This window comes from Rhincodon typus, chromosome 1, assembly GCF_021869965.1.
Source record: "Rhincodon typus isolate 14 chromosome 1, sRhiTyp1.1, whole genome shotgun sequence".
Lineage (NCBI taxonomy): Eukaryota > Metazoa > Chordata > Chondrichthyes > Orectolobiformes > Rhincodontidae > Rhincodon > Rhincodon typus.
The window spans coordinates 101,241,058-101,267,223 of record NC_063332.1 but is presented as its reverse complement, the minus strand read 5'-3'; the positions used below and the strand labels follow the sequence as shown (position 1 = coordinate 101,267,223).

General features: G+C 41.1%; 1 protein-coding gene across 1 annotated transcript; it reads right to left on the bottom strand.

Annotated features, from left to right (window-relative positions):
* Positions 1 to 783: 783 nt before the first annotated feature.
* Positions 784 to 21,980, bottom strand: LOC109912488 (stanniocalcin-like). Its single transcript, XM_020511928.2, has 4 exons — positions 21,748 to 21,980; positions 20,714 to 20,856; positions 4,263 to 4,474; positions 784 to 1,449 (listed from the first exon to the last, which is right to left on the bottom strand). Exons 1-4 carry the CDS (start codon positions 21,896 to 21,898, stop codon positions 1,149 to 1,151), a joined length of 807 nt encoding a protein of 268 aa, XP_020367517.2. The 5' UTR covers positions 21,899 to 21,980; the 3' UTR covers positions 784 to 1,148.
* Positions 21,981 to 26,166: the final 4,186 nt, after the last annotated feature.

Here is a 26,166-nt window from a genome sequence, read left to right as displayed (position 1 = left end):
GAAGAACACAACTGGCTAAAGGGGCCATATGATTTTGTTCACTAGTTGTAACTAGTTTCAATAATTTGCTGGAACTATTCATCATTTAATAAAAGCTGTCTTATTAGGTAGAGAACGTTACAGTTCTGCATGCCGAATCTAAAATATGTTTTAGCTATTGAAGGGACATTACATTTTATAAACAATTTAGCTAGGAGGCATACATTCTGCAAAATTTGACCCAACTACATTATCACAAAATCAATGAGCACTATAACTAGCTTCAAGTAATGTTTACTACATTCAAGCAGCATACTGCATTCTAGCCACACCCTCCTTAGTTGGTTTGTTTACCACCTAGCAAGAAAGTAATGACTGGCAGAGGAAATATTTAGAGCAAAATCATACAACACAGGTATATACAGAGAATAGGTTACAAATAATACTAACCCTATCCCTAAGCTTAACCAAAATACAGGATAAGGAAGATGATAAACTGAGTCCAAACATACACACTAGGTCTTTTTATCATACAACCTCCTTTTGTCAAGGTGAATAAAAAGCAGTATCAAGTGATGAAATAAGACACCCAAAAAAGGAGAAAATGAAACTATATTGCAACTGGAAACAGGGCTGTAACAAGGAAATAAAAACAAAAGCAATTAAATAGGTTTAATAAAAAGGTACATGCACAAAAAAAAAATCATTGTACAACTATTTACATCTTTTCCAGCTCTATACATATACAAAATTAGTGATTTGCACAGAATAGTTAAAGGAACTAGATGTTTACAGATAGAGCTTTTACACTGTGAATGAGACTTCATTTTTAAGTTTCTCACCCATTCCAAGGAAGATTGATATATTTCAGTAAATAATTAACCATCAAGTGTTACTTAACTTCACAGGAATATTCTGATTATCCAGTTGTGAAATTGTCTTTAAAACACTATTATACTCTACACGGTGTATTATTCTTTATGGTTTCCTCGCTAAAAGGCTGAAATTTTGTTTAGTACCAAAACTATTGTGTACAACAGCAATGATTAATGCCTGACGTGGGGAATAAGATAACTAAAAGGTGCTGTAATAAACCAGCATTTTATCAATCAAGCTACGAGTAGCACCAAACTGTACATTTAGCATTTAATGCAGAAATCTATGCACAATTATGGAAATCTATGTACAGGTTTTTCAGTTTTCTGGTTCCAGTATTCATCTCTAGATGTAAGGTTGTCTAATCCAAGGCTTCTCCCTCTTCTACTGACCTTCTCAGGCTTCACAGTAGATCCTGGTGTTCGATTCTTACCAAGTAATGTTGCTTTCTCAGTTATTCTGCAGGAATTATCTTGAATCATTCTCCTTAAAATATCAAGGTTTGGACCAAATCGAGTTTGTATACTTCTCCTTATGCTATTAGCAATATTAGTATCACAGTCAAATAGCACCTTTACAAATTCTAAGTACACCCTGTTTAAAAAAGAAGCCACAATTTTACGTTAATATGTAATCTCCTTTTCTTTCAAGTCCTATCAAAATATTCAGTCTTTTTCAACAGATATATAACAGCCACTATTTAATGAAGCTGACAGGGGACTTGACTGCCAACTGGAAAGCATTGTGCTGTCTTTTTTTTGGGAAGACTTGCTGAATTAAGTGCCAATTAAACAGGCAACTGGTCAATACCAAGTCTAACCCAAGACCAAGGGCCCTGGAGACAAAAGTCCTAGATATTTAAAGTTGCCAACCTTCTCATTGCTCAGAGTACTGGGAAGGTGATGGGTACTGTTTGCACTATACCCATCAGAGAGTCAGGACCACAGGGACTGTGGGCTGCAAGGGCAGGGAATGGCTCCACTTCCCTTTGCCGGTTCCCTCAATGAGGATACAAGAGCCTTTGAATAAGGAATCCCTCACACCAGAGAAGTCCAACAGGTTTATTTTTTGGATTTCATCCACCAATGGATGAATATAAACTTAAAGTTAGGGCAAATGCAGGAAATGTTGGGGTCTCAATCAGTTTATCCCTCATATCAAACCACAAAGTGAATTTCCACCCAAAGGGCAGGACATGCAGATTGCAGAGGTGGTGATCCTGGAGCAGGAAGGGCATGAAATTAGGTGGGATGTTAGTGGACTGAAACTTTGCCACCTTTTCACATTCATCAGAATCAAGTCCAAGTTGGGCAGTGGCATAGTTGACCTTCCCATCCAGTTATAAATCAAGGCTCTTAAGTGGCCAACATGGACCACTGTCCACAACCACTGAGCTGCAAGCAGGCCTGTTACCATGGCCAGCTGACTGACCCAGGCTGGCAGCTTGGCACCTGGTGGGTACAGGGAAGGGGAGATTATCTCCATGATCAAAAGGTAATCAGTGCCTAAACAAGGGACAGGATAAAGACAGGGGCTGCCAGGTGGGACCATCTGACCTTGACTTCTTATTGTCTCCCTCCCCTGGCTTTTCCTCTCCCTGTGACCATTACTTGATACACCCAATGCCGCTCCAAACTTCTTACCTTTGTCCTAGGTCCTTTATAATCTTAGGACTCCAGGGATCCCCTCCAGCAGCCTCCTCCCTGGCGCTGCTGAGTGTAGGAGCTACCAGCCTCTTATTGGCCAACAGTCCCTGAGGTCTTTAGTTCAGGCAAATGCCCACTACTGACCTTGCCAGTGACCAATTGGCATGTGATTCAGCAAGCCTTCCTTGGAAGAGGCAATGTCTGTCTTATGCTGGTTGTTCAGTCCAGTGATGGACTGCCTCCACAAAATTCACCCAGTGAGTCCAAAAGATCTTCTTTTCCACTAGCGCTGCCATTTCAAATTAATGGCAAAACTATGTCAGCAAATTCTCAACACGGGGGTTCCTGGAATGGTGTCTTGATCAAAGCTCAGCTTACTTAGGCAAGCCCATTGTTTTCAACAATGCATTCAAGCACATAATATACACATCATACCTTATACCAGATCTAAAGAATTGAAATTACAAGGGACTACACTACAAGGAATAGAGGTTATGCTACAGCAATGCACAGTTCTGGTTGGCTCAAAACATTGGTAAGAAGATATTGGATTTGGATTGGCTGCCATTTAGGGCAACTAAAAAATTTATATAGAAGGAGCAACTACAAAATTGCAAGGTATTGAAAATTGCATTGTGCAGTTTGTTCACTTAATGCTACTATATATGAATATACCAGTGGAGGGAACATAGAAGAAACAAAAAGGAATACACATTTCAACAGGATGTGGAGTTATGATTCTCAATGCTTCTCCTTGAATATCTTAGTGTTTCTTCCCACAACGTCATAACAACTAAGATAGTATTTCCAGGGAACTGAGGGTAGACTGTTTTTGAAAATAAAAATTAGTTCATTTCAAAGGATGTGTGTGTGTGGCTGGCTAGGCCAGCATTTTATTGTCCATCGCAAATTTCCTGTGTGAACATGGTGCTGAGTTCTTGAACCACTGTAGGTTGTGCAGATGTTTCACAGCGCTCACAGGATTCTGACCCAGCAGCAGTGAAGGAACAGCAATATAGTTCTAAGTCTAGATGGTGTTATGATTTAAAGTAACATTGAAGACTGGTACATAATTTAAAAATGACAGGCATTTTCAGGAACGAAGTTAGAAACATACAAGGAGAGTAGAAATTGGAACGCTTCCACACTTGGCAGTTTGTGCCGCTCAACTGTGAATTTTAACTCCGGTTGTTATCTAAACTATTAATGGGCACGAAGCAAAGGGACAAACACAAATAGCATTTCACAGATCAGTGATGATTTCATTGAGGCATATGGCAGACTTGTAGGGCTACTCTTGTTCTAAGGAAAAAAACAGTTATAGATCACATCACAGAACTGAGTGTTAGAGGAAGAAAAACAAGTCAATTGTCGAATCTTCTCAATGAAAGCTTCTTTAGTCCAAACCTGAAATTTCAAATTACATTATCCCCTTTTTCTACTCTTGCCAATGCTGTCAGATAGTACACCCTAATAGTGAAATGTTTCCTGCAAAATGCAAACTAAACTGATCAAAACTAATGGTGACAAAAAATGGGAAAAATATCAACAAGCAATTCTATCAAAAAAAAACTCAAAAATGCAAGAGACTTTGTAAATACAAAATTAAAGTTTGACTGCAAGAAAATCTAATGCAATATTACTCATCCAAGAAGTACAATTACATTCCGGTCCTGGTGATGTTCACAGTTTTTCTGCCTACTTCAACAATAGTAGAGGAAAAGGTGAAAAACCAAGTCAGACAACTCAATATATACCCACCTATTTGATAACATATTGTGTAGATCAATCATTTCCGCAAAAGCATCAGCATTATCATTTGCTACAGCACAGATGTCATTCTTCTGGTAACAAGTCTCTTGCAATTCGGAAAGGATCTGCTGTATTGCAAGACATCTTCGAATACTGCAGCTGAATCTAGATTTAATTCCAACTGCATTACACTTCAGGAAATCTTTGATAAATTGCTTTCCCTGGAATAGGACATAAAAATAGTGAGAACAAGCGCACCAAATTATACAACAAAATAAATCAATGCACTTTCCACTGTTTGAATGACTATTACTATTCCACAAGTAGACATTCCTGACAGGTTGTGTTGTTTTTCAATGCAATTCACCCAAAATTGGCTAAACTTGCACAAGAGAAGAATTGAGAGATCAAATTTCTACAATCTTGACACTGTCCACAAAATAGCCTTCATTCCAGACTTAATCAATCATCAGCGCAAACTTGGATTTTCTTTAAGCTGCTTTTTTGGTGCAAAGATATTCGGACATGTCACACCTCGCTGGAGTAGCGCATTCGAACTCAAGCTCTGACAGTCCTGGAGTCATCACAGTATTTAAAAAGTACAAAGTACAGTCAGTCAAAGTACATAAAGCCCCCAATTTACCCATTGGATAGATCCAGGTTAACGGAAAACATGGACCAGGTTCTATAGTTAACAGTAAGTACAATTTATTACAAATGAATAGATTCTATCTACAGGTAAACAATTATGATCTGTTGCAATATAATGCTACTAGTTAAAATTCTAATCCGCTTCTAAAAAGCTAATACACAACAAAAATAGAAGACATTTCCTCTAAGTGGAAGGAAAAGATCTGGGAAGCAGTTAATGGACTCAGTCCACAGGATTCATTGAGATATTCCTGTTGTTTGCACGGATTTTCTATTCTTCAATCTCCAGGCTCATATTATTTCTTCACAGGAGGCACATGTGATTGGTACATTAACTGCAAAGTCTCTTAGCAGCTAGTTTAAAAAACACAGCTTATAGCTACTGGCAAGGGAAAATCAACTGGCTTTCTTCAGGCTTTAGGTACTTTTAGTGCAGACAGTGTGAGAGAGACAGAGTGAAAGAGAGAGAGAGAATGTTGGGGGTTGGGGGAGAAAGGAGGAAAGGTAAGTAATTTTTCCACACTATGAATCAAAATATAAAGTTTAATTAAAAAGAACAGAATGACAAAATAATCCTGATTCCTTGGTGTCAATTTCAGCCTTGGATCAACATACCTTTCTAAACGCTAATCACTTTCTCAAATGGGGGCAGGAAAGAATTTGAAAGACACCCAAAATGTTCCTCTCACTACATTCCTCTGACAGCATTGCTATAGGCTGCAATGGATTTAAAGATAGGAAATGTAGCATCTGCTCGAAGGTTATCCCAGTGCTGTCTACCACATTTCAATAGAATTTATTTTGCAGAGCCTTATGTTAGCATTTCCAGCTCCGTTCTACTCTGAAATAAGTCTCCTTTCACACAAACAACCTAGGGGATTACACACCTACACAGCTCCCAGTAACAAGCAACTCAATAAAAAGCTTAGAATGGTTGCAGCATAGAGGGAGGTAATTCAGCCCATTTGGTCGTGCCAGTTCCCAGCAAAAGCTACCTGTCTAGACACACTACCCCACCATATTTAAGCTGAAAAATAGACAGATGCTGCAAATCTGAAATAGAAAGCACAGTATGCTGGAAATACTTAGCATGTCTGGCAGTACCTGTGGAGAAAGAAACAGTTCATGCTTCAGATCTGTTTCAGAACAATTTATACAGTACCTTCACTATAATGGAACTGTTCCCAAATGTCACAGAAGATATTAGAACAGATGACTGAAAGCTTGGTCACAGCATTGGTTTCTAAACAGTCTTAAAGTGGCGAGGGGAGGTTTAAAAGTTTTAGAAATAACATTTTTGTTTTGCGCCTAGAACACTGAAGGCATAGCCACCTATAATTGAATGATCAAAATCAGAGGAAAGGAGTGGGTGGCAAATCGGAGCTGAGATTTGACAACATTAGACTTTTAAAGTTTATGTGTTGCTGAACTGTGGGTCAATAATGGCTGAACTGGACTTGATGCAAGTTAGGATTCAGGGAGCAGTGTAATCTCTTTTTTATTGGTTAGATGATGGAGATCAGCCAAGACAGCACTGCAATAGTCAAGTGCAGAGGAAACAAAGGCATCTGGGCACTAGGTAATCTGAGGGAGCAGCGGGAGTTGGGCGATAATAATGGAGATAAGAGTGGGCAGCATTGGCGATGGAGCCAATGTGGTTGGAAGCTCATCTTGTCCAAAACAACGCAGTTGCAATTTGTCTGAATGAACCTCTTACAATGTCCAGGGAGAGGAAATGGAATTGATCTCTTAGGCAAGGACCAAAGAACATTACTTCAGTCTTCCTAATATTTAGTTGAAGGGAATGCCTGTTCATTCAATACTGGTCTTCAGACCAGTACCTTGACAAACACCTCCACGCCCTGATGTCCTCTAACCAAAGGAACATTTCTTGTACCTAGCTATTCACTTTATTATCACCTCTCAGACTTAATTACAGCCATGACCTCTTCTTCTTGCATACCAAATATCTACTTGCCCCATGCACAAATATTCCAATGAGTGCTTCATAAATGCAAGATATTAAGTTGACCAGAAGTGATGAATAGGACAAAATATTTAACAGCCATACAGCCTGGATTACAAATTAGTACAGTCTGTCAATTTATTTGAATGAAAGGACTGAGTGTTGTCAATATCCCAGACCAGACTGCCTGCTTTATGTTGAGATTCCAGACAAGATCTTCAAATTATGTTATGATTTGGTTAGGGACCAATCTTTATTTTTAAGGTTACAAAATTATAAGGTCCAGGAGACTTACTAAGAGAATAATGCCACAAGATTTCATTGCTTTGAAGAAACAATAATCAAATTTACTATGCAATGTTAGAACAGTAATACAATTGATAACACATGTGCAAGCAGCCCCTGGATTGTGACCGGCTTCCTTTCCTGAGTTCGTTCACAAGTCGATTTGTAGGCAAGTCGGAACACTTTGCAGGACCAACATAAAGCAGCTATTTGTAAGTACAGGAAATGTTAGTATGTCAGATATTTAAAATTACACCCTTGTATGAAATCATGTTTGTAAGTACATGCATTCATAAGTCGGGTAAATCTAGGTCCCGCATACAAATTACTTCTAACACAGAGATTATTTTGTGAACAGGGTAATATCCTGTGATCAAACAAACCAAAGCACATATGTCTGTAAGGACTTCAGCAAAGTGTTTGAAAAGGTTCCACATGCAGACTGGTTAGTAAGGTTAGATCACATGGGATCTGGGGGAGCTAGCCAATGGGATACAAAATTGGCTTGAAGGTAGGTGACAGAGGATGGTGATAGAGGTTGTTTTTTGGACTGGAGGCCTGTGACCAGTGGTGGGCCACAAGAATCGGCCTTGGGTCCACTACCATTTATCACTTCAATAAATGATTGGGATGTGAAGAAAGGTGGCATGGATAGTAAGTTTGCAGATGACACCAAAATAGGTGGTGAAGTGAACAGCAAAGATTAATACCTCAGAATAAAACAGAACCTTGTTGAGATGGGCATCTGGATGTGTATATGAATAGAAGGGGTTTTGAGGGATATGGGCCAAATGGGATTAGGTCAGATTGAGATGTCTGGTCAGTGCGGGCCTGTTTCCGTGCTGTATAACTGTATGACTCAATATCAAATAGCAAATGCAATCAAGACGGAATGCACGGATTTTTCAGCAATTCATCCCAGACGTTAACGACATGGTGGGACTTCATAAGGGATTACAATTCTTCATGCTCACTGATCTGGCTTTAAACTCTCTCCCAAGAGCCACAAAATAACAACTGCTCCTGTGCCACTTGATCACACTCCTGTCCTGGGTTCACATTTCCCTGGATTCCAAAACTGCACTCATCAGCACAACACCACCTTTATTGAGCTAAATACATTCTGGATTTTCCCAAAGTTCTAATTTGATTCAGTAGCAATGAAGCAAATACTGCTTATGGGCTATTCAACCTCCACTCTCTCAGTTGCACTGACATATCAAGGCGCATAGACTTCTGTAACCCCTCACGGCTCCCATCAAAAACAGAGACAGTAACTTCACCACTTTTATAGCTCTCCAGATCAACTTGTGATTCCTGACTGCACAGAGCTAACTAACTGCTCTTGCCCCTATTTCTGTCCAACTCAAATCATTTCTAAAGGAGAAATCACATTTAACTAACTTGCTGGAGTTTTTTGAAGAGGTAACAGAAAGGCTCGAGGCAACAACACTATTGATGTGACATGCATGCATTTCCCAAAGACTTTTGTTACAGTGGCACACAACAGATTTGCGAGGCAAGTTGGAGGTTGCTGCATAAAATGGACAAGAGCAACATGGATACAAAATTGTGTAAGTGATAGGAAACAGAGTAATAGTCAATGGATCATTTTTTTGGGGACGGAGAAAGGTTTGTAGTGGAATTCCTCAGATCGATATTTGGACCGTGCTTATCCCGATATATATTTAATGATCTAGATCTTGGTTTGCAGGGGACAATATCAAAGTTTTCAGAAGACACAAAACTTAGAAGAATTGTAAACTTAGAAGTGACAAGGACAGTGCCAAGTTGGTAGAGAGGCATGATAGGTGGCAGATGGGGTTCAACGCAGAGAAGTGTGAGGTGATGCACTTTGGAAGGAAGAACATTAATGGACAATATAAAATCAAGGGTATAATTCCAAAGTGGGGGCAGGAGCAAAGGAACCCGGGGGTGTAGGTGCATGCATCATTGAAGGTGGCAGGACAAAGTGGAGAGAGCAGTTATGCCCTCAACTTTAATAACTGGGACATAGAGTACTAGAGCAAGGAGGCAACATTGACCTTGTGTAAGACACTTGTTAGACTTCAGCTGCAGTGCTATTTACAGTTTCGATGCCACATTATAGGAGAGGTGCAAATGCACTGGAAACAATGCAGAAGCCAATTACCCAAATGGTTCCAGGAATGAGGAACTTAGAAAGTTAATGAGAAAGTTATGAGTACAGATTGAATAAGTTGGAACTGTTCTCCGTGAAGAGAAAAGAGATGGGAGGAGATTTTTTAGAGGTTTACAAAATCATGAGCAGGCTGGATGCAGTAGATGAGGAAAAGCTTTTCCCAATCATAAAAGAAATGAGATTGAAAGGCCGTAGATTTATAGTGATGTGCAAAAGAAGCAAAGGTGATGTGAGAAAAGTAACCCTTCATGCAGCGAATAGTTAGGGTCTGGAACATACTGCCTTAAAGTGTGGAGGAGGCCGGTTTAATTGAGGGATTTAAGAATTTAAGATTTAAGATTCAGGGCATTCGATGATTATTCAGATAGAGATAACGTGCAAGTTTATAGAGAAAATATGGAAGATTGCCATTCAGTAATGCTTGCTTAAGTAGCCAGTGCAGGCTGCATGGTGTCTTGCTGTGCTGTGACAAGTCTATGGTGCAGTGAAACGTAACCCCAGAGTTGCTCTTCAGTGACCCCTGAACAGTTGAGAGACCTATCGAACAACTTGTAATCTCGCTGTAACGGGGCAGAATTGAATGTTGCCATCTATTTAGTTTTGGAAGTTTTCTGTAAATGACACATTCACACCAATTCCAACAATATATTGTAACCCAATTAGCTGACGATGCCGAGATAGGTTGGAAAGCAAGCTTGAGGAGAATGCAAAGGCCTGGATTTTCATCATCAAGGCAGGCAATAGGAGATGGAAAAATTCCTGACTTTTACGACTGTCTCAGCAGAAAGTTACAAAGATGTGATCTTCATTGTTGGGAGGCAAGTTGTGGTTGAGCAAGATGGGCCAGGAAAGAGGTAGCATGCAGCCAGGAGGGCGCCTAGATGTTAGTGTGTTATTTAACAGGCCTACCTCAGCACTGTGGGACTTCATCCCAATTAAAATAAAACAGGCAAGGGGCTTCAGGCTTCACTCTTCGAATCCCCACAATCTCCAAACCCCACCTACCACCCATCACCCCTCATGGGCCGCATGAGGTCATGCATCCTCACACTTCCTCCATAGCCAGGCTTTGCCACTCAACTCATTGTCACTCATTCCTGTCAAGTCAACCCCCACCTACTCACTAATGCCTCTTCATACCAATACCACTTCCAGTCTCATTCACCTACTATACAGAAGCAGCATATCCTGGACTGTCAACTGGATGTGCAAAATAACAGTAAAACAATTTATTCATTACTTTTGATTTTCTTAAAGAAAGAGGTATTTTCTATTCAGGAATGTACAACCTTGTCAGATGAGGGGCCACACCATATCTTTTCTCAGAAGGAGCCAATGAACAAATTTCTGAAATATTAGGCACAACATTAAAAATTAAAGTTGAGGCATGAAGAAAACAAAATTTTGCAGAACGAAGAGGTCAACACAATATAATCATTTTTAAAAAGCAAAAAGCAACAATTTAAAAGTAGCAAAACTAACAAAACCATTTTATTTACTTTTTTGCTGGAGGAGGAGAAACTGTGATAGAACCACAGACACAGTGTCATGTCTTGCTCATCAAGGAATGAGGGGAGGACCGAAACAGAGCTAAAGAGTTGAGTTTAACTAACATCAAATTTGCTTTTGCCACTGGTAGCATACATACAGAGCTGGCCTCAGCAAACTTCATAAAAGAATGCAGGACCAAGGAAGATTTTCCTTTCAGCTTGGGCTCTCCACTTCTCCCATTCTGGTGTGTGAATACGTTTTGGGAGGGAGGCGAAAAGAAATTCTATGTGCGGGTTTATTCAGTTCACCTTCCTTTACCATCTTGACTAATGTCCTTTCGGGAGCTGATGCAGAACGCAGAGAACTTCATCTTCCTATCTGGGAACAAGGAAGCTCTTTTTCCTCTTGGAAACATGGAGCCTCTGCTCGTTGTCTCTTTTGCCTCCTACTGGTTGGTGACAGATGGCTTGTGACTGGACAGCAGCTTCCTGCTTATCTGCATTTTGAACCATGAGTTGTCAAGCAGGACTCTGGCTCCCAACGTACATTCTGGACTAGACAGATTTTGCTACAACCCAATTAAAAAGTCAATCATTCAGGCTCTTTTAAAGTATAGATAGCAGAAGCTGTAAGCAGTCAGAGGCAGTTCAAAGAAAGTTGAGTCAGTTTCTCGCTTAAAGAGATTGTCTTACGAATAAAGCTTGAGCAGGTTTGACCTGATTTCATTGGCATTTAGAAGTGCAAGAGGTAATCAACCTTAAATATCAAATAAAAATTGTGCAATTGACAAAATAGATTAAAAAGCCAGAACCGTGAATCTTGTAATGGCCTCTTTGAAGTTCAGGAGTTTTAACAGGTTAATAGATTTCAGGTTCTCAGCTAAAAACGCAAAATGAGACTTGGTTGATAACCCAAAAATCCATAAAATTGCAGTTGAGTAGGACATGCCTTTTTCCACAAGTGAACAAGCCAATTTGGGAATGCTGGATGCAGGCACGTGACCTAAGCCAACCCAAAATCTTAAAAGGCAGTCCTGAAAATCAGAATCTCCTTGATTAGGGGTGGAAGTCACAGAATCTGGACCTGTCTGTTATTTTTTAAGGGAGCTCTCAAGTTATCTCAACTCATGCAAGATCCAAGTCAAAGAGTCTGCATATGGATACGGTTAAGTGAGTGGACAAAATGTGGTAGATGCAATATATAATGTGGGAATGTGTGAATTTGTCTACTTTAATGGGAAAAATAAAAAACAGAATATTATTTAAATGGAGAGGCACTACAGGACATTGTGGTGAGAGAGAATCTGAGGTGCCCTTGTACTCAAAATGTTAGTGTACAGATGCAGCAAATCATTGAGAAGGCAAAAGTAATGTTGCCTTTTATTGCAAGGGGAAGATAAGTTAAAAGTAGGGAAATGCTCTTATGACTCTACATTGGTGAGACTACACCTTAGGCGCTGTGTACAATTTTAATTTCTTTATTAAATAAAGCATACACTTACATTAGAGGCAGTTCAAAGAAAGTTGAGTCGGTATCTTGCTTAAAGAGATTATCTTACAAATAAAGCTTGAGCAGGTTTGACCTAATTTCATTGGCATTTAGAAGTGCAAGAGGTTATCTTATTGAACCATACAGAATTCGGAGGCATCTTGAAAAATTGGATGCTGACAGTATGTTTCCCCCTGTGGAGAACCTAGAATTAGAGGTACAAGTTAAAAGAGAGACCCTATTGTTTGAAAGGCAGAATTGAGAAGGAACCTCTTCTCTTGGAGTGTCATTAGAACTTTGGAATTTCCTATGCCAGACAGCAGTAGATTTTGAGTTGTCAAATATATTCAAGACTGAGTTAGAGAGATTTTTAATCTACAAGGGAGTCCAAGGTTGAGGTGGGTGTAAAAGATTGCAGGCAGGAAAGTGGAATTAAAGCTCCAGAACAATTATTATCTTTCTGAATGGTGGAACAGATTCAAAGGGCAACCAGCTTTTTCCAATATTTTAGGTCCACATACTAGGAAGTTCAATTATTTAAATAAATTAAAAATAGATCTATTGAACTTTACATTGGACAACTTAGATGGAGAGAAGCTCTTGTTAGGTCCTCACATTTTACAATGCTTTGCATGATGCAATGAATTACACATTTAATTATCAAAAGTGCTGGATTCTTTAAATAAAATTTAATTCAAGATGTGGATAAAACTTTAGTTTATGTTAACAGCTGTCAAAAGTTTAATGTTAAAGCATTGATTGTGATGGCATTGTGTCAAATGTTACAGCTGGATCTACTCATTCCTGTAGAAGCATAGATAAGTGCACACAAACAAGCTTCAAGAGGGAGTTTATGGTTAAAGTTTATGTAGCAGTGATTTACATGAGATACAGAGCTGTAATAATGCAAAGAGGACAAGCTAGAGGGAGATCATAAAAAAATTACAAGACAGTGGGAAACTTCAGTTTTTCAGCTTTTGGAGAAGCGTTGAGGCAACAAATTCCACAAGTAGAATTCTTTTGCATTGATAACAGAAGAGAAACAAAAAGTCCTACTATTGAACTCCTTTATGTACAAGAAATTGACGAGATCTGAGGTGCTACAAATTATTTGCTTAAAAACTGTATAAAGTATATCAATCTGTTGACGTGATCCTGGATTAAAATACAAACTGACAGTCAGGAAAAAGACTAGGTCTGTCTAACCTCTCCCAGATAGTGATGAAGTCCCAAGACTCAAAATCAAGTCCAATTCGAGTTGAACTGATGAAAGGCCACAATACTTCTATTTTTATTTTGAACATTTTTGCAGCATTTTGCCAGTGTGTCAAAATTAAATCCATTTTACACATAATACCTGATTTTCTTTCTTCAAGTAAAGGAGGGGTGAAGCTAATCCACAGGAAAGGTGTAACAAATGAAAGCCTTCTTTGGCTTGAAGCACTAAACTTTCCAGCAGTAGAAGGAAAAATAGTACAATGGCAATTACAGCGAGCTATGCCCTTCAAAGCTCCAATGGAAAAATCCACCATATGGTACCAGGCTAAGCCACAGAGAAAGTGAAACTTAATTTCCTAGTCCATGAAGGAAATATGCCAAGGCTTCTTAATTACACCTTCTGAAAAACAAAAACTGGTTTTGGGATGGAACAGGAATAAGGTCGCTGCAATACCCTGTTTTCAAACTGCCCAATGACACATTGTTTGATTCAGGTTAACCAGTATTTGCACATTCATGAGAGAATTTGAAGTGTTTCTGACAAATAAAAGATTATATTTATGCACTCCATCATTAGTTTATTATGCTTCACCTGGTAAAATTGTGCTTAAAATTATAGTTTCTGGAAAAGCATTCATTACATTTATTGTAAACTTTTAAGATTGAATTGCAGTATTACAGATCATTTTTCTATTTTGGACACAGAATTCATTAAACAGTCTCTGCATGATTGATACTTATGAACATCACCCATAAAACAGAAACATTTCTATTGATGAGAAGGTTGACTATATCTTGTGTATTTGAAATTAGCACGGTCATTTAAACCAATGTTGTCGTGCTGCTCTATATCCCTCTTGCATTATTACCTTTGCTGTGCCTCAAGGATCTATTCGTAGCTCCTTTCTATTCTCATATATATAGCTCCTCAGTGAGTTTATCCAAAAGTGTTAGTTTTCAAATGTATGCTGCTGAATCCCAATATTTACCTCACCACAAGTTCTCTCAACCCTTGCATTACAATTAAAATTATGAAACTACTTATTCAATATCCAATTTCAGGGCGAGCAGAATTTTCCTCCAATTAAATACTCCAAAGACTGAAACCATTGTCTTTGATCCCTGCTCCAAATTCTATCCCCGAGCTATAAGCTCTACCCATGTTCCTGGCAATGGTCTGAAATTAAGCCAGTCTGTTGACATGCTCTGTGCTGTATTTGAATGTGGGATGAGCGTTTAACCACACATTCACACCATTGCCTATTTCGACCTCTGCAACATTATCTCACCCCATCTCAACTTATCCACTGCTGAAACCCTTAATTGTGTCTTTCTTGCCTCCAGGTTTGCTATTCCAACGTATTCCTAACTGACCTCCCACATTCTCCCTCCAGAAACTTGAATTCATCAAAAAATTCTGCTATGAACTACCTCTCTACAAGTTTTGTTTAAACATAGAAACATAGAAAACAGGAGCAGGAGTAGGCCATTTAGCCCTTTGAGTCCATTCCACCATTCAATGCGATCATGGCTGATCATCCAACTCAGTACGTTGTTGCCACTTTCTCCCCACACACTTTGATCCCGTTAGCCCCAAGAGCTATATTTAACTCCTCTGGAAACAGTCAATATTTTGATTTGCCCGTAACGTCTATGTTTGGTAACCGACACTGGTTTCTAGTTAAGCAACATTCGAATGTTAAAATTCTCCTTTTTGCTCCAAAATCTCTCCACGTCCTCACTGTTCTCTTCTATAATCTTCCCCATCCACATAACCCTCCAAGAAATTTTTTTCCGGGTCCTTCCATCGGTGAAAATTCCCTCACCCTAACCTCTGGAATTCTACCCTACATCTCTTTCCATCTTTCCACCTTTAAGGCCCCTACTCAAAACCTCTCTTTTTCTAAGTTTTTGGTCATCTAAACTAATACTTAATTAGGAATCTCAGTGTCATTTTGTTTTCTAAGGCTCTTGCAAAGCACTTTGGGTGTGTTAGTACATTAAAGCCCCTAACGTTGCTGTTGCTTCATAAATTAAATAAAAGGAACATTCCTCTGAAACACCCAAATCAAAACTGATGGGAATAACTTAGTGCCTCATGACTAATGAAATTTATGAAAATGAGAGGAGACCTTACTGAAACATAATTTCTCAGAGGATTTGACAGGACAGACGCAGAAAGTTTGTTTTCCCCTTCTCGGGCCAGAGGGCATAATCTCATAGAAATGGGCTTGTCAGTTAAAATAGAGATGAGGAGGAAATTGTTGACGGTGGTTAATCTGTGGAATTCTTTACCACAGAAGGCTGTAGAGTCATAGATCACAGGAAAAGACCCTTCAGTCCAACTTGTCCAAGCCAACCCAGGTTTCCTAAACTGAACTGATCCCATTTGCCTGCGTTTGGCCCATATCACTCTAAACATTTTCTATTCACATACTTGTCCAAATATCTTTTAACTGTTGTAATTGTACTCAACTCCAACACTTCCTCTGGCAGCTCATTCCAGTTTGGGTCATTAAGTGTATTTACAGCTGAGATAGATTTCTAAACAGTAAGGAAATCCAGGGTTATATGTATGAGGCAAGAAAAGTGCAGTTTAGGATTATCATTTCAGTCATGTTGAGGTTAAGGATAATCGAAAGAATTTCAGCAAGTATATTAAGGGCAAAACAGCGACTAGGGAGAGAATACAGCCCCTTAAAGATCAACAAGGTAGTCTATGTGTGGAAACACAGGAGATAAGAGAGATACTACATTTCACTTCAGTATTTGCTGTGGAGAAAGACATGGAAGCTGGAGAACTCGGGGAAGTAAAGAGTGATGTCTTGAAAAACAGTCCACATTACATTAGTGGATGTGCTGGAGGTCTTAAAAAGCATAAAACTAGATAAAGTTCCAGAGCCCTACTACCTGCCGTGAGAGTTCACCCCCGCCATCCTGACAGCAGTTGACATACCACCCCATGCAGATGTGAAGAATGCCCTAGACGTGATTTACACCGCCACAAACACACCAGAGACAAAATTCCCCGAGTCCCTATTCATTGTGGCCAGCAATTCAATTAAGCCAACCTCAAGAGGGTGATGCCAAAATACCACCAACACATCTCCTTCTCCACCAGGCGACTGAACATTCTGGATCCCTGCCACACAACCATCAAAGATGCTTACCGTTCCATTCCCTGCCCACACTTCGGAAAATCAGATCACGGTGCTGTGTTCCTCCACCCAGCTTACAAGCAGAACTGAAACAGGAGGATGCTTCACAAAAGGAAGTACAGTGCTGGTCCCAGGCTGTGGTAGACAGTCTCCGGAACTGCTTGGAATCAGTGGACTGGACCATGTTCAAGTGTTCAGCGGAAAACCTGGTTGAGTATGCAACCATCATCATGGACTTCATTAACAAAACGTGCGGAGGACTGTGTACTAAAGAAGTCAATTCGAATGTTCCCCAACCGTAAACCTTGGATGAAGCAGGAAATCCACTCCTTACTGAAGGCCAGACGTGTAGCATTCAAGTTGAATGATACAGACCAAAACAGAAAATCCAGACATGACCTCCACAAAGCCATCGGGAAGGCCAAGAGGCAGTATCGGACCAAGTTAGAGGCCCAGACATACCAAACTAACTCCCGCTGTCTATGGCAAGGCCTAAAAAGACAGTACAGGATACAAAATGAAGCAGAGTAAGGTAGCGGACAAAAACACATCCCTCCTTGACACACTCAATGCTTCTTATGCTCGGTTTGAGCAGAATGCCAGCGGCGTGGCAATGCCTGCCCCGACAGCCCCGGATACATCACTTTCATCAGTCACTGCTGCTGACGTCAGATCGATTTTCCTGGGAGTCAGTCCAAGGAAAGTGATAGGCCTGGACGGCATCCCCAGTCGAGCACTCGGATCCTGTGCAGACCAACTTACGGAGGTATTCACCGGCATCTTCAATCTCTCCCTCCTACAAGCCAGAGTGTCCACCTGCTTCAAGAAGACCACCATCATCCCTGTACCTAAGAAGGCACATGCAATGTGCCTTAATGACTACCACCCAGTGGCTGTGACCTCAATAATCATGAAGTGCTTTGAGAGGCTGGTCATGGCCCACATCAACTCCCATCTCCCAGCCTGCCTTGAACCCCTACAATTTGCCTACCAATGTAACCGGTCCACAACAGATGCCATATCCCTAGTCTTGCACTCATCCCTGGAACAGGTGGACAACACGGACACCTACATCAGACTCCTGCTCATTGAAGGTGGAGCTGTAGTCAACAACACTATCCCCTCCAAACTGATCTCAAAACTGTGACCTTGGTCTCAGTGCTGCCCTCTGCAACTGGATTCTCAGCTTTCTGACTCACAGGCCGCAATCAGTGAGGATAGGTAACTGTACCTCCTCCACAATAACACTCAACACTGGAGGCCCTCAAGGATGCGTCCTCAGCCTCCTACTGCACTCCCTGTACACCCACAACTGTGTTGCCAAATTCCTAACTAACACCATCTACAAGCTTGCTGACAACATCACTGTAGTAGGACGGATATCTAACAACGACGAGTCAAAATAGACAAGGGAGATAGAGGACTTGGTGACGTGGTCCAATGTGAACAACCCCTCCCTCAACATCGGCAAAACTGAAAAACTGATCACTGACTTCAGAAAGAAAAGAAGAGAACACGCTCCCATCTACAACAACGGAACTGAGGTTGAGAGGGTGGAGAGCGTCCAGTTCCTCGGAGTGACAATAACCAACAACCTATCCTGGACTTCCTGCATAGATGCAATGGTCAAGAAGGCACAGCAATGCCTCTTCTTCAGGCAGCTCAGGAAATTTGGCATGTCCATAAGGACCCTCACCAACTTCTACAGATGCACCATTGAAAGCATACTGTCTGGGTGCATAATGGCCTGGTATGGCAACTGCTCTGCCCAGGACCATAAGAGATACAAAAGGTGGCGTGCACAGCCCAAACCATCAGATAAACCAACCCCTTCCATCCACGGACTCCATTTACATGGCTTGCTGCCGCAGAAAGGCTGCCAACATCATCAAAGACCCATCGCCCCCCAGTCATGCTCTCCTACAACCTCTTCCATCAAGCAGAAGGTACAGAAGCCTGAACACACGCATGAGCAGGTTCAGGAACAGCTTCTTTCCAGCCATTGATAGACTGATGAATGGACTTTCTAGCCTCAAGTAATGCTGATCTTGCTAATATTGATCTCACCCAATGCATGCCCTGTGCAATGTAACTAGTATGCTTCTGTCTAAGTCTTTTTGATCTGTACATCCTTGCTTACTATCATCTGCCTGTACTGCTCATAAACAAAGTTTTTCACTGTACAATCGATCAATCAAGTGTATCCTAGGACATTGTAGGAAGCAAGAGAAGAAATTGCAGGCTCCCAGCAAAGATATTTGTGTCATTAACAACCACAGGTGAGATGCTGGAGAATTGAGGGTGGCTAATGTTGTGGCTTTATTTAAGAAAGGCTGCAAAGAGAAAACTGGGAACAAAAGACCAGTGAGTCTGACATCAGTATTGGGTAAGTTATTGGAGGGGATTTTGAGAGACAGGATTTATATGCATTTGGAGAGGCAAGGATTGATTAGGGATAGTTGACATGGCTTTGTGCATGGAAATTCATGTCTCACAAACTTAGTTGTGTTTTTTTGAGGGTGTGACCAAGAAAATAGATGAGGGCAGAGTGGTAGACGTTGTCTATATGGACTTTAGTAAGGCCTTTGATAAGGTTCCACATGATAGACTGGTTAGGGATTCGGGGAGAGCTTGCCAAATGGATACAAAATTAGCTTGATGGCAGGCAACAAAGGGTGGTGGAAGAGGTTTGTTTTTCGAACTGGAGGCCTGTGTGACCAGCGGTGTTTTGCAGGGATCAAAGCTGGGTCCATTATTGTTTGTCATTTATAGAAACAGTTTGGGTGTGAATATAGGAAGCATGGTTACTAAGTTTGTGGATGACACTAAAATTGGTGGTATAGTAGATAGTGAGGAAAGCTATCTAAGATTACAAAGGGATCTTCATCAATTGGGCCAATGGACTGAGGAGTGGGAACCAGAGTTTAATTTAGATAAATATGCATTGTTGCATTTTAGTAGGATGAACAAGGGCAGTAATGGTAGGGCTCTGGCGAGAAATGCAGAACAGAGAGACCTAGGGGTTCAGGTAAATGGTTCACTGAAAGTTGTGTCACAGGTAGGCAGTGGTAAAGAAGGCATTTGGAACATTTGCCTTCATTGCTCAGACCATTGAGTTTAGGAGGTGGGAATACTTTTGGAGTACTGTGTACAGTTCTGGTCACCCTGCTATAGGTAGGATATTATTAAATTGGAGAGGATGAAGAAAAGATTTACAAGGATGTGACCATGATGGGAGGGTTTGTTTATAAGGAGAGGCTGGGACTTCTTTCACTGAAGAGTAGGAGGTTGAGAAGTGAACTTATAGATGTTTAAAAAATTATGAGGGGCACAGACAATGTGAATAGAAAAAGGTCTTTTCCCTAGGGTTGGGGAATTCAAAACTAGAGGGCATAATTTTAAGGAGAGAGGAGAAAGATTTGAAAGAGGCCTGAGGGGCAACTTTTTCCAAACAGAGAGTGGTTCGTACGTGGAATGAACTGCCAGAAAAGTGGTAGATGCAAATACAATTACAACATTTGGGAGTTATTTGGATAAGTGTATGAATAGAAAAAGTTTAGAAGGATACAGGCCAGGTGCAGGCAAATGGGATTAATTTCATTTGAGAAACTTGGTCCGTGTGGACGAGTTGAACTGAAGAGTCAGTTCCCATGCCATATGACTATCTCATATATGGCAGAGCAGACTTGATGGGCAGAATGGCCTACTTCTGCTCCTGTCCCAAATATTAGAAACAAATACAATAAGAAATTTTAAAAGTAGGTGACTAGCAGCATGATTACAAACAAAAACAGAAATTGTTGGAAAAGCTCAGCAGGTTGGCAGTATCTGTGGAGAGAAATCAGAGGCAAGAAAGGGTCACTCGACCAGAAGTTAACTGATTTCTCTCCACAGTTGCTGCCAGACCTGCTGAGGCTTTCCAGTAATTTCTATTTTTGTTTCAGACTTACAACACCTGCAGTTCTTGCAGTTTTTATTTAGCATGATTACAAACATTTGCACAATTTTAAGACTTGAGCATTAAAAAAAAACTAGCCATTACCTGTGTGTTAAAGCTTCCTGCATTCTGGAGAAGGAGGCTACAGATCTTGTACAGATTATCCAGGTCACAGGTGCTGTTTTCCAAACATTCAAAAACCGCACATCCCACCTCTGGCGCATTCTTCAAACAATTATTGATTTCAACTGTTGGAAACAGAAAGTACCATGCAATGGTGTCTTAATTATTTCACTACAGTATACTTGAGCAGCAAAAAATAGCGAGAGCTATTCTCCATGGTGGCATGTCAGAAAGGCGCAGCACTCAGATTAGCATTAGAATGCAGAAAAAAACTCAATTTATACAAAGACTTGAACTGCAGAGATGTTACTGCTGTTTTAGCTTTTGATTTCCCACGTACAAACATTCGAAATTACATCGTCCGTAATATGGTAGAAGTGGAGAAATAAATACACGAGCTATACAGTATTACGAAATGCAAGCTATTTAGTTATGCATATCTAGACTGTCATTTTGTTGGTTCACATTAATAGGAAGTATTTAGACTTTTGCACCGAAACATTAGAAAGGCGTGTACAGAAAGCTGTAAAGATCGGAAATTCATTTAATGTGTTGCTACAAATGAGTGATACTGAGCAGTTCAATTCAACCCCAGATCAGATAACACCCATCATGCAGGTTACAGGAATGAGATTGCCGCACCATTGTATGCAACAAGTCTGTGTTCACACATTTCATTTGAAAAAAAATGGAATTTAGAACACAGTTAATTTAAGTTCAGTGGGCGCTCGGTAATTAGTGCAATAGCCGCATGATGCCAAAAGCTACAGAGTAAAATGAAGGGCGGAAAGAGGTGGGAAGGAAAGGAGGAGACGGGGCCAACAAGTTAAAACACGGGTTTCCCCAAACCTGCAGGAGGATTAACGCGAAAAAAAAGTGAGAGAGCAGATTATCTGACCCACCTTCCAGTCCTCTCTTCCCTCCTTGGCCACTCCTCCAATCTCCTCAGTTTTCTCCCAGCTCCCGAATCCACAAATCCGTCCAACCACCCTCCAGTAGTGCCTCCGGGTGCTTACCTGCACGCAGCGTTTCGCCTCGCACCTTCTCCGGTGCAGCGCCGCCGCCGCTGGACTGCCAAGCCCCGGGCAGCTCATTCACATCAGCACGCTGCTCTGCAGCGCCCGGCAACCGGGCAAGGAAAAGCAGCAGCGACAGATAACCCTCCATCTCCAGCGCCAAGCGAGGAACCTCACGACGCCTTGAAGCGGCAGCAGGTTAAGATTAGGAATCCGAAAATAAATCACGTGAGAAAAGGTGGGAGGGGGACTTAAAATCGTGCGAGGAAGAGACAGCGGTCACCACTTCCCACAAGAACTGCCAAGTCTTAGACTGGCAAGGTGAGGTATTTTATAATCTTTAAAGTGTCATCAAGAGGGGCCAAAAAAAAAATCCACAGTTGCACTTGCTCCCTAGCAATTGTACAGGTTTAGTTTAAAGTGATCCCTGAGAGGGACGCGGGCTTGCAAATGCCTTTTCAGGAATATTATGCTTCTTAATCGATGTGAAATACAGCACTGCCTCAGTGCCATCAGCAAAACATTAAACAGCAGAAGTACTCCTCTCCAGAGAGTAGATGTGATGTACTGCCCCAATAAACACAAGACATGAACAAATCCAATTAACATCTCTATCGACTCCACACTCCAGTCCTCGCTCAAATATTTTATGAGGCGCAACAGCTACGCGGTGTGTGTGTATGTGTTTTTTTTACCCCATTCTGCCCGCTGCATTTCATTGAGTTTTTAACTTCATCGCGTGTGTCTAACAAGCCGGTCTGGATATAGAGTCATGTAGCACGGAATCCCACACCCAATTACTTTAGCGACACACTTTCGATGGAACTGTAGAAATGAAGGCCTTAAGTGAGAGTTTGGGCTTAAATCCCTAGATCTGCGGCAGATTTTGTTCCTTTTTTTACGTAAATCACATTCTGTGAAGCGCTTCGGAACGTTTCGCCCTTCCCATTTATAAAATTGTGGCTATCTCTCCCCTTGAACGTAAACCTAATATTAGACAGTTAAAAAAGACAAGCTCAGCAATCTAGTGATGTTAAACTAATAAAATACCAAACCTCAACCTTAAAATAGTGTATTCAAAAACAAGAGTTGTCAGGGCAAATCAGTGACCAAAATACAGTCTGCTTGGATGCTTTTTTAAAATAGAATGCGTTTGGGTATATTATACTGTAGGATGGGTTGAGGTGCTTTAGAAATTGATTCCTTTTTTTTCTTTTTAAATCCCATTCCTCATTAATGAGTTTTAAAAGCTTGTTTATGGAATATGACTGTTGCTAGGTAGGCCAGCATTTATTGCACATTACTAATTGCTCTTGAGAACTCGGTAAAGAGCTGTCTTCTTGAACTGCTGCAGTCCCTGGGCTCTCCATACGTCCACAGGGCTGAAAAGAAGACAGCTACAGGAGTTTGACCCAGCAACTGAACGCTGATATGTTACCAAGATAGGATGGTGTGTGGCATGGAGGGAATCTTGCAGGTGGTCAGTGGTAATCCCTAGGATATTAGTAGTGGAGGATTTAATAATGATTATGACATCCAATGTCAAGAGGCAGTGATTTAATTCGGTTTTTGTTTGGAGATGGTCATTATCTGGAGCTTGTATGGTGCAAATGTTACTTGTCCATTTCTTAACCCAGCCTAGATATTGTCCAGGTCTTGCTGTATTTGGATATTTGCTGTATCTGAGGAGTCCCAAATGTGCTGAACATTCTGCAACTATCAATGACCATCCCCACTTCTGACCTTATGGAGGGAAGGTCATTGATGAAGCAGTTGAAGATGGCTGGGCCTAAGGCACTACCCTGAGGAAAGCCTGGGTTCAAGTCACACCTGTCCAAGGCATATGTCTATACAGATGGATATGACAAAAAAAAACTACACTGAGGAAATTCTGCACAGATATACCAAGACTGAGATGATTGACCTCCAACAACCACAATCACCTTCCTATGTGCTAGAAATGTGTACAACCTGTTCACCCCCCCAATTACCAATGATTCCAGTATTGCTAGGATTCCTTAATACCACACTCAGTTAAATGCTCCTTGGATGTCAAAAGCAGTCACTTTCACCTCACCTCTGGAGTTTAGCTATTTTGTTCATGTTTGAACCAAGGTGGTAAAGAGGTCAGGAGCTGATTGGTGCTTGTGGGGCCCAAACTGAGCTTCAGCGAACAGGTTATTCCTTTACAGGTGCCACTTGATTTACTTTCTTGATGATCAAGGAAAGACTGATAGTGGTAATAGGCTGGGTTGGGTTTGTCTTTCCTTTTTGCACAGGATATTCATGGGCAATTTTCCACATTGCAAGGAAAATGTCAGTGTTACAGCTGAACTAGGACTGCTGACCTAGGGGTGCGATACATTGTGGAGGAGAAGTCCTCAGCTATATGGTCAGGGCCCATTGCCTTTGCAGTATGAAGTGTCTGAGATGGTTTTTGATATCATGTGGAGTGAATTGAATTGGCTGAAGATTGGCATCTGTGATGCTGGGGATCCCTGGAGGAGGTTGACACAGATCATCATTCAGCACCACTGATTGAAGATGGATGCAAGTGCTTCAGCCTTGTCTTTTGCACTGATATGTTGGGCTCTCTCATCCATAAGGATAAGGATATTTGTGGAGTTTCCACCACCTGTTAGTTGTTTGATTGTGCACCACAATTCGTGATTTGGTGTGGCAGAACTGCAGAGTTTCAATCTGATTCATTAGTTGTCGGATCACTTATCCCAGCTTTTGTGTCTATTGCACGTTGCTTCCACAGTTAACAAGTCGCCCTGTGTTTTTAGTCACCAGGTTGACACCTGACTTTTAGGTATGCCTGGTGATGTTCCTGGCACATGCTGCTCTTTTGAACCAGGATTTATCTCCTGGATTGATTATAATGAGTTTATAGATTATAGTTGATACAATTCTGCTGCCGATGGCCCACAGTGCCTTATGTTTCTAGATCTGCTGAAAGTGTGTCCCATATACTGTGGTCATAATGCCACATAGCTCAGTGGAGGGTATTCTCAATGCAAAAATGGGACGTTAACTCCACAATCTCTGTGTGGGGTCACTGATACAGATACTCTTATGGACAGATGCATTTGGGACAGTCAGATTGCTTGAGGACAAGGTCAGATAGATTATTTTCCATCTTGGTAATTCCCTCACCAAGTGCTGCAGGCCCAGTCTAGCGGTTATGTCCTGAGGACTCCACTGGCTTGCTCAGTAGTTGTACTTCTGAATCACTCGGTGTTGGACGTTGAAATCCTCTGCCCAGTGTACATTCTGTACCATTACCACCGTCAGTGCTTCCTCCAACTAGTATTCAATGTGGAGCAGTGCAGCTTCATCACATGAGGGATGGGCTGCTGTAGTGATGGTAACAACGTCAGCTAGGTGGACCTCGTAGAATATGAGTTCCCTGACTGGAGCTGTTAAATCTGGCCCAGTCAGGGCACCCTGACTGACCGATATAAACAGGAGTATCATGGGTTCTGTTCACTCTAAGAGCTGGCTGTGAGGGAGCTGTATCAGTGTCAAGGACTTACCGTGTATAAATAACGGGTGACTTGGTGATGAGATACTGGCCTCTGTGGAGTTATTTCAGTGGCAACAAGAGAAAAGCACGCTCCTAAAGAAATTTGCTCGCAACAGTCATTGCGATTTGGGGTAAACATTTCTGGCATTATGCTGTCATTTGGGAAGTTTGACTTGTTTGTTCATCAAAGACAGGTCCAGCATGTGGAAGGAATGCATTATTTTTCTGGGCAAATGACATTAGGGCAGGTGAAAAGTAACAAGTAATTCTCCTGACGGCTTGTAGGCCCACAGGCTTTTGTTATTAGGAGCCAAACTTTCCCTGAGGCACTAAATACTAAAACCTTTCAAGAGTTGATAGATTTAGTTAAAGAATATTACAACATAAACCACCTCTAATTCCAAGGTGCTATCGGTTTTACTGGGCAATTTGAGAACCAGGGAATCCATATCGTGATTTTTGACCAGGTTAAGATGAATGGCAGGGGCATGTGACTTTGGTTTAACCCTTAATGAAATGCAGAAAGACTGATTGGTATGTGGGATTAATGATGTCACCATGCAAAAGTGCCTAATAGCTGAAGTCCAAATAAACTTCAAGCAGGCGCTACAACTGGCTTTATCATTGGAAAATGTGGCAACTGGAGCATATGAGTTGCAGGGTATTCTGATGGAAGTGGACACCCTCGCCAGTCCGATTGAGCATGGGGAACACCACTTGAGTGAACAAAAACAGAAGTTGCTGGAAAAGCTCAACGTTTCAGGTCCAGTGAGCCTTCCAGAGAATTCACTGGAGTGAAGGCAATTGCATTGCCTCAGTCGGGATGTATCCTGAACAGAGGGACTCTAGTAAGCCCACATCAAAACCCCAAAGCAAAGCCTCAACCAAAC

Bases quoted from the DNA above. Each gene is read 5' to 3' on its own strand.
- LOC109912488 (XM_020511928.2), bottom strand. From the start codon at position 21,898: ATGGAGGGTTATCTGTCGCTGCTGCTTTTCCTTGCCCGGTTGCCGGGC. The intron at 20,857-21,747 runs GTAAGCACCCGG...TGTTTCCAACAG, and splicing joins AGGCGAAACGCTGCGTGCAG to TTGAAATCAATAATTGTTTG. The intron at 4,475-20,713 runs GTAATGGCTAGT...GTCCTATTCCAG, and splicing joins CAGGAAGCTTTAACACACAG to GGAAAGCAATTTATCAAAGA.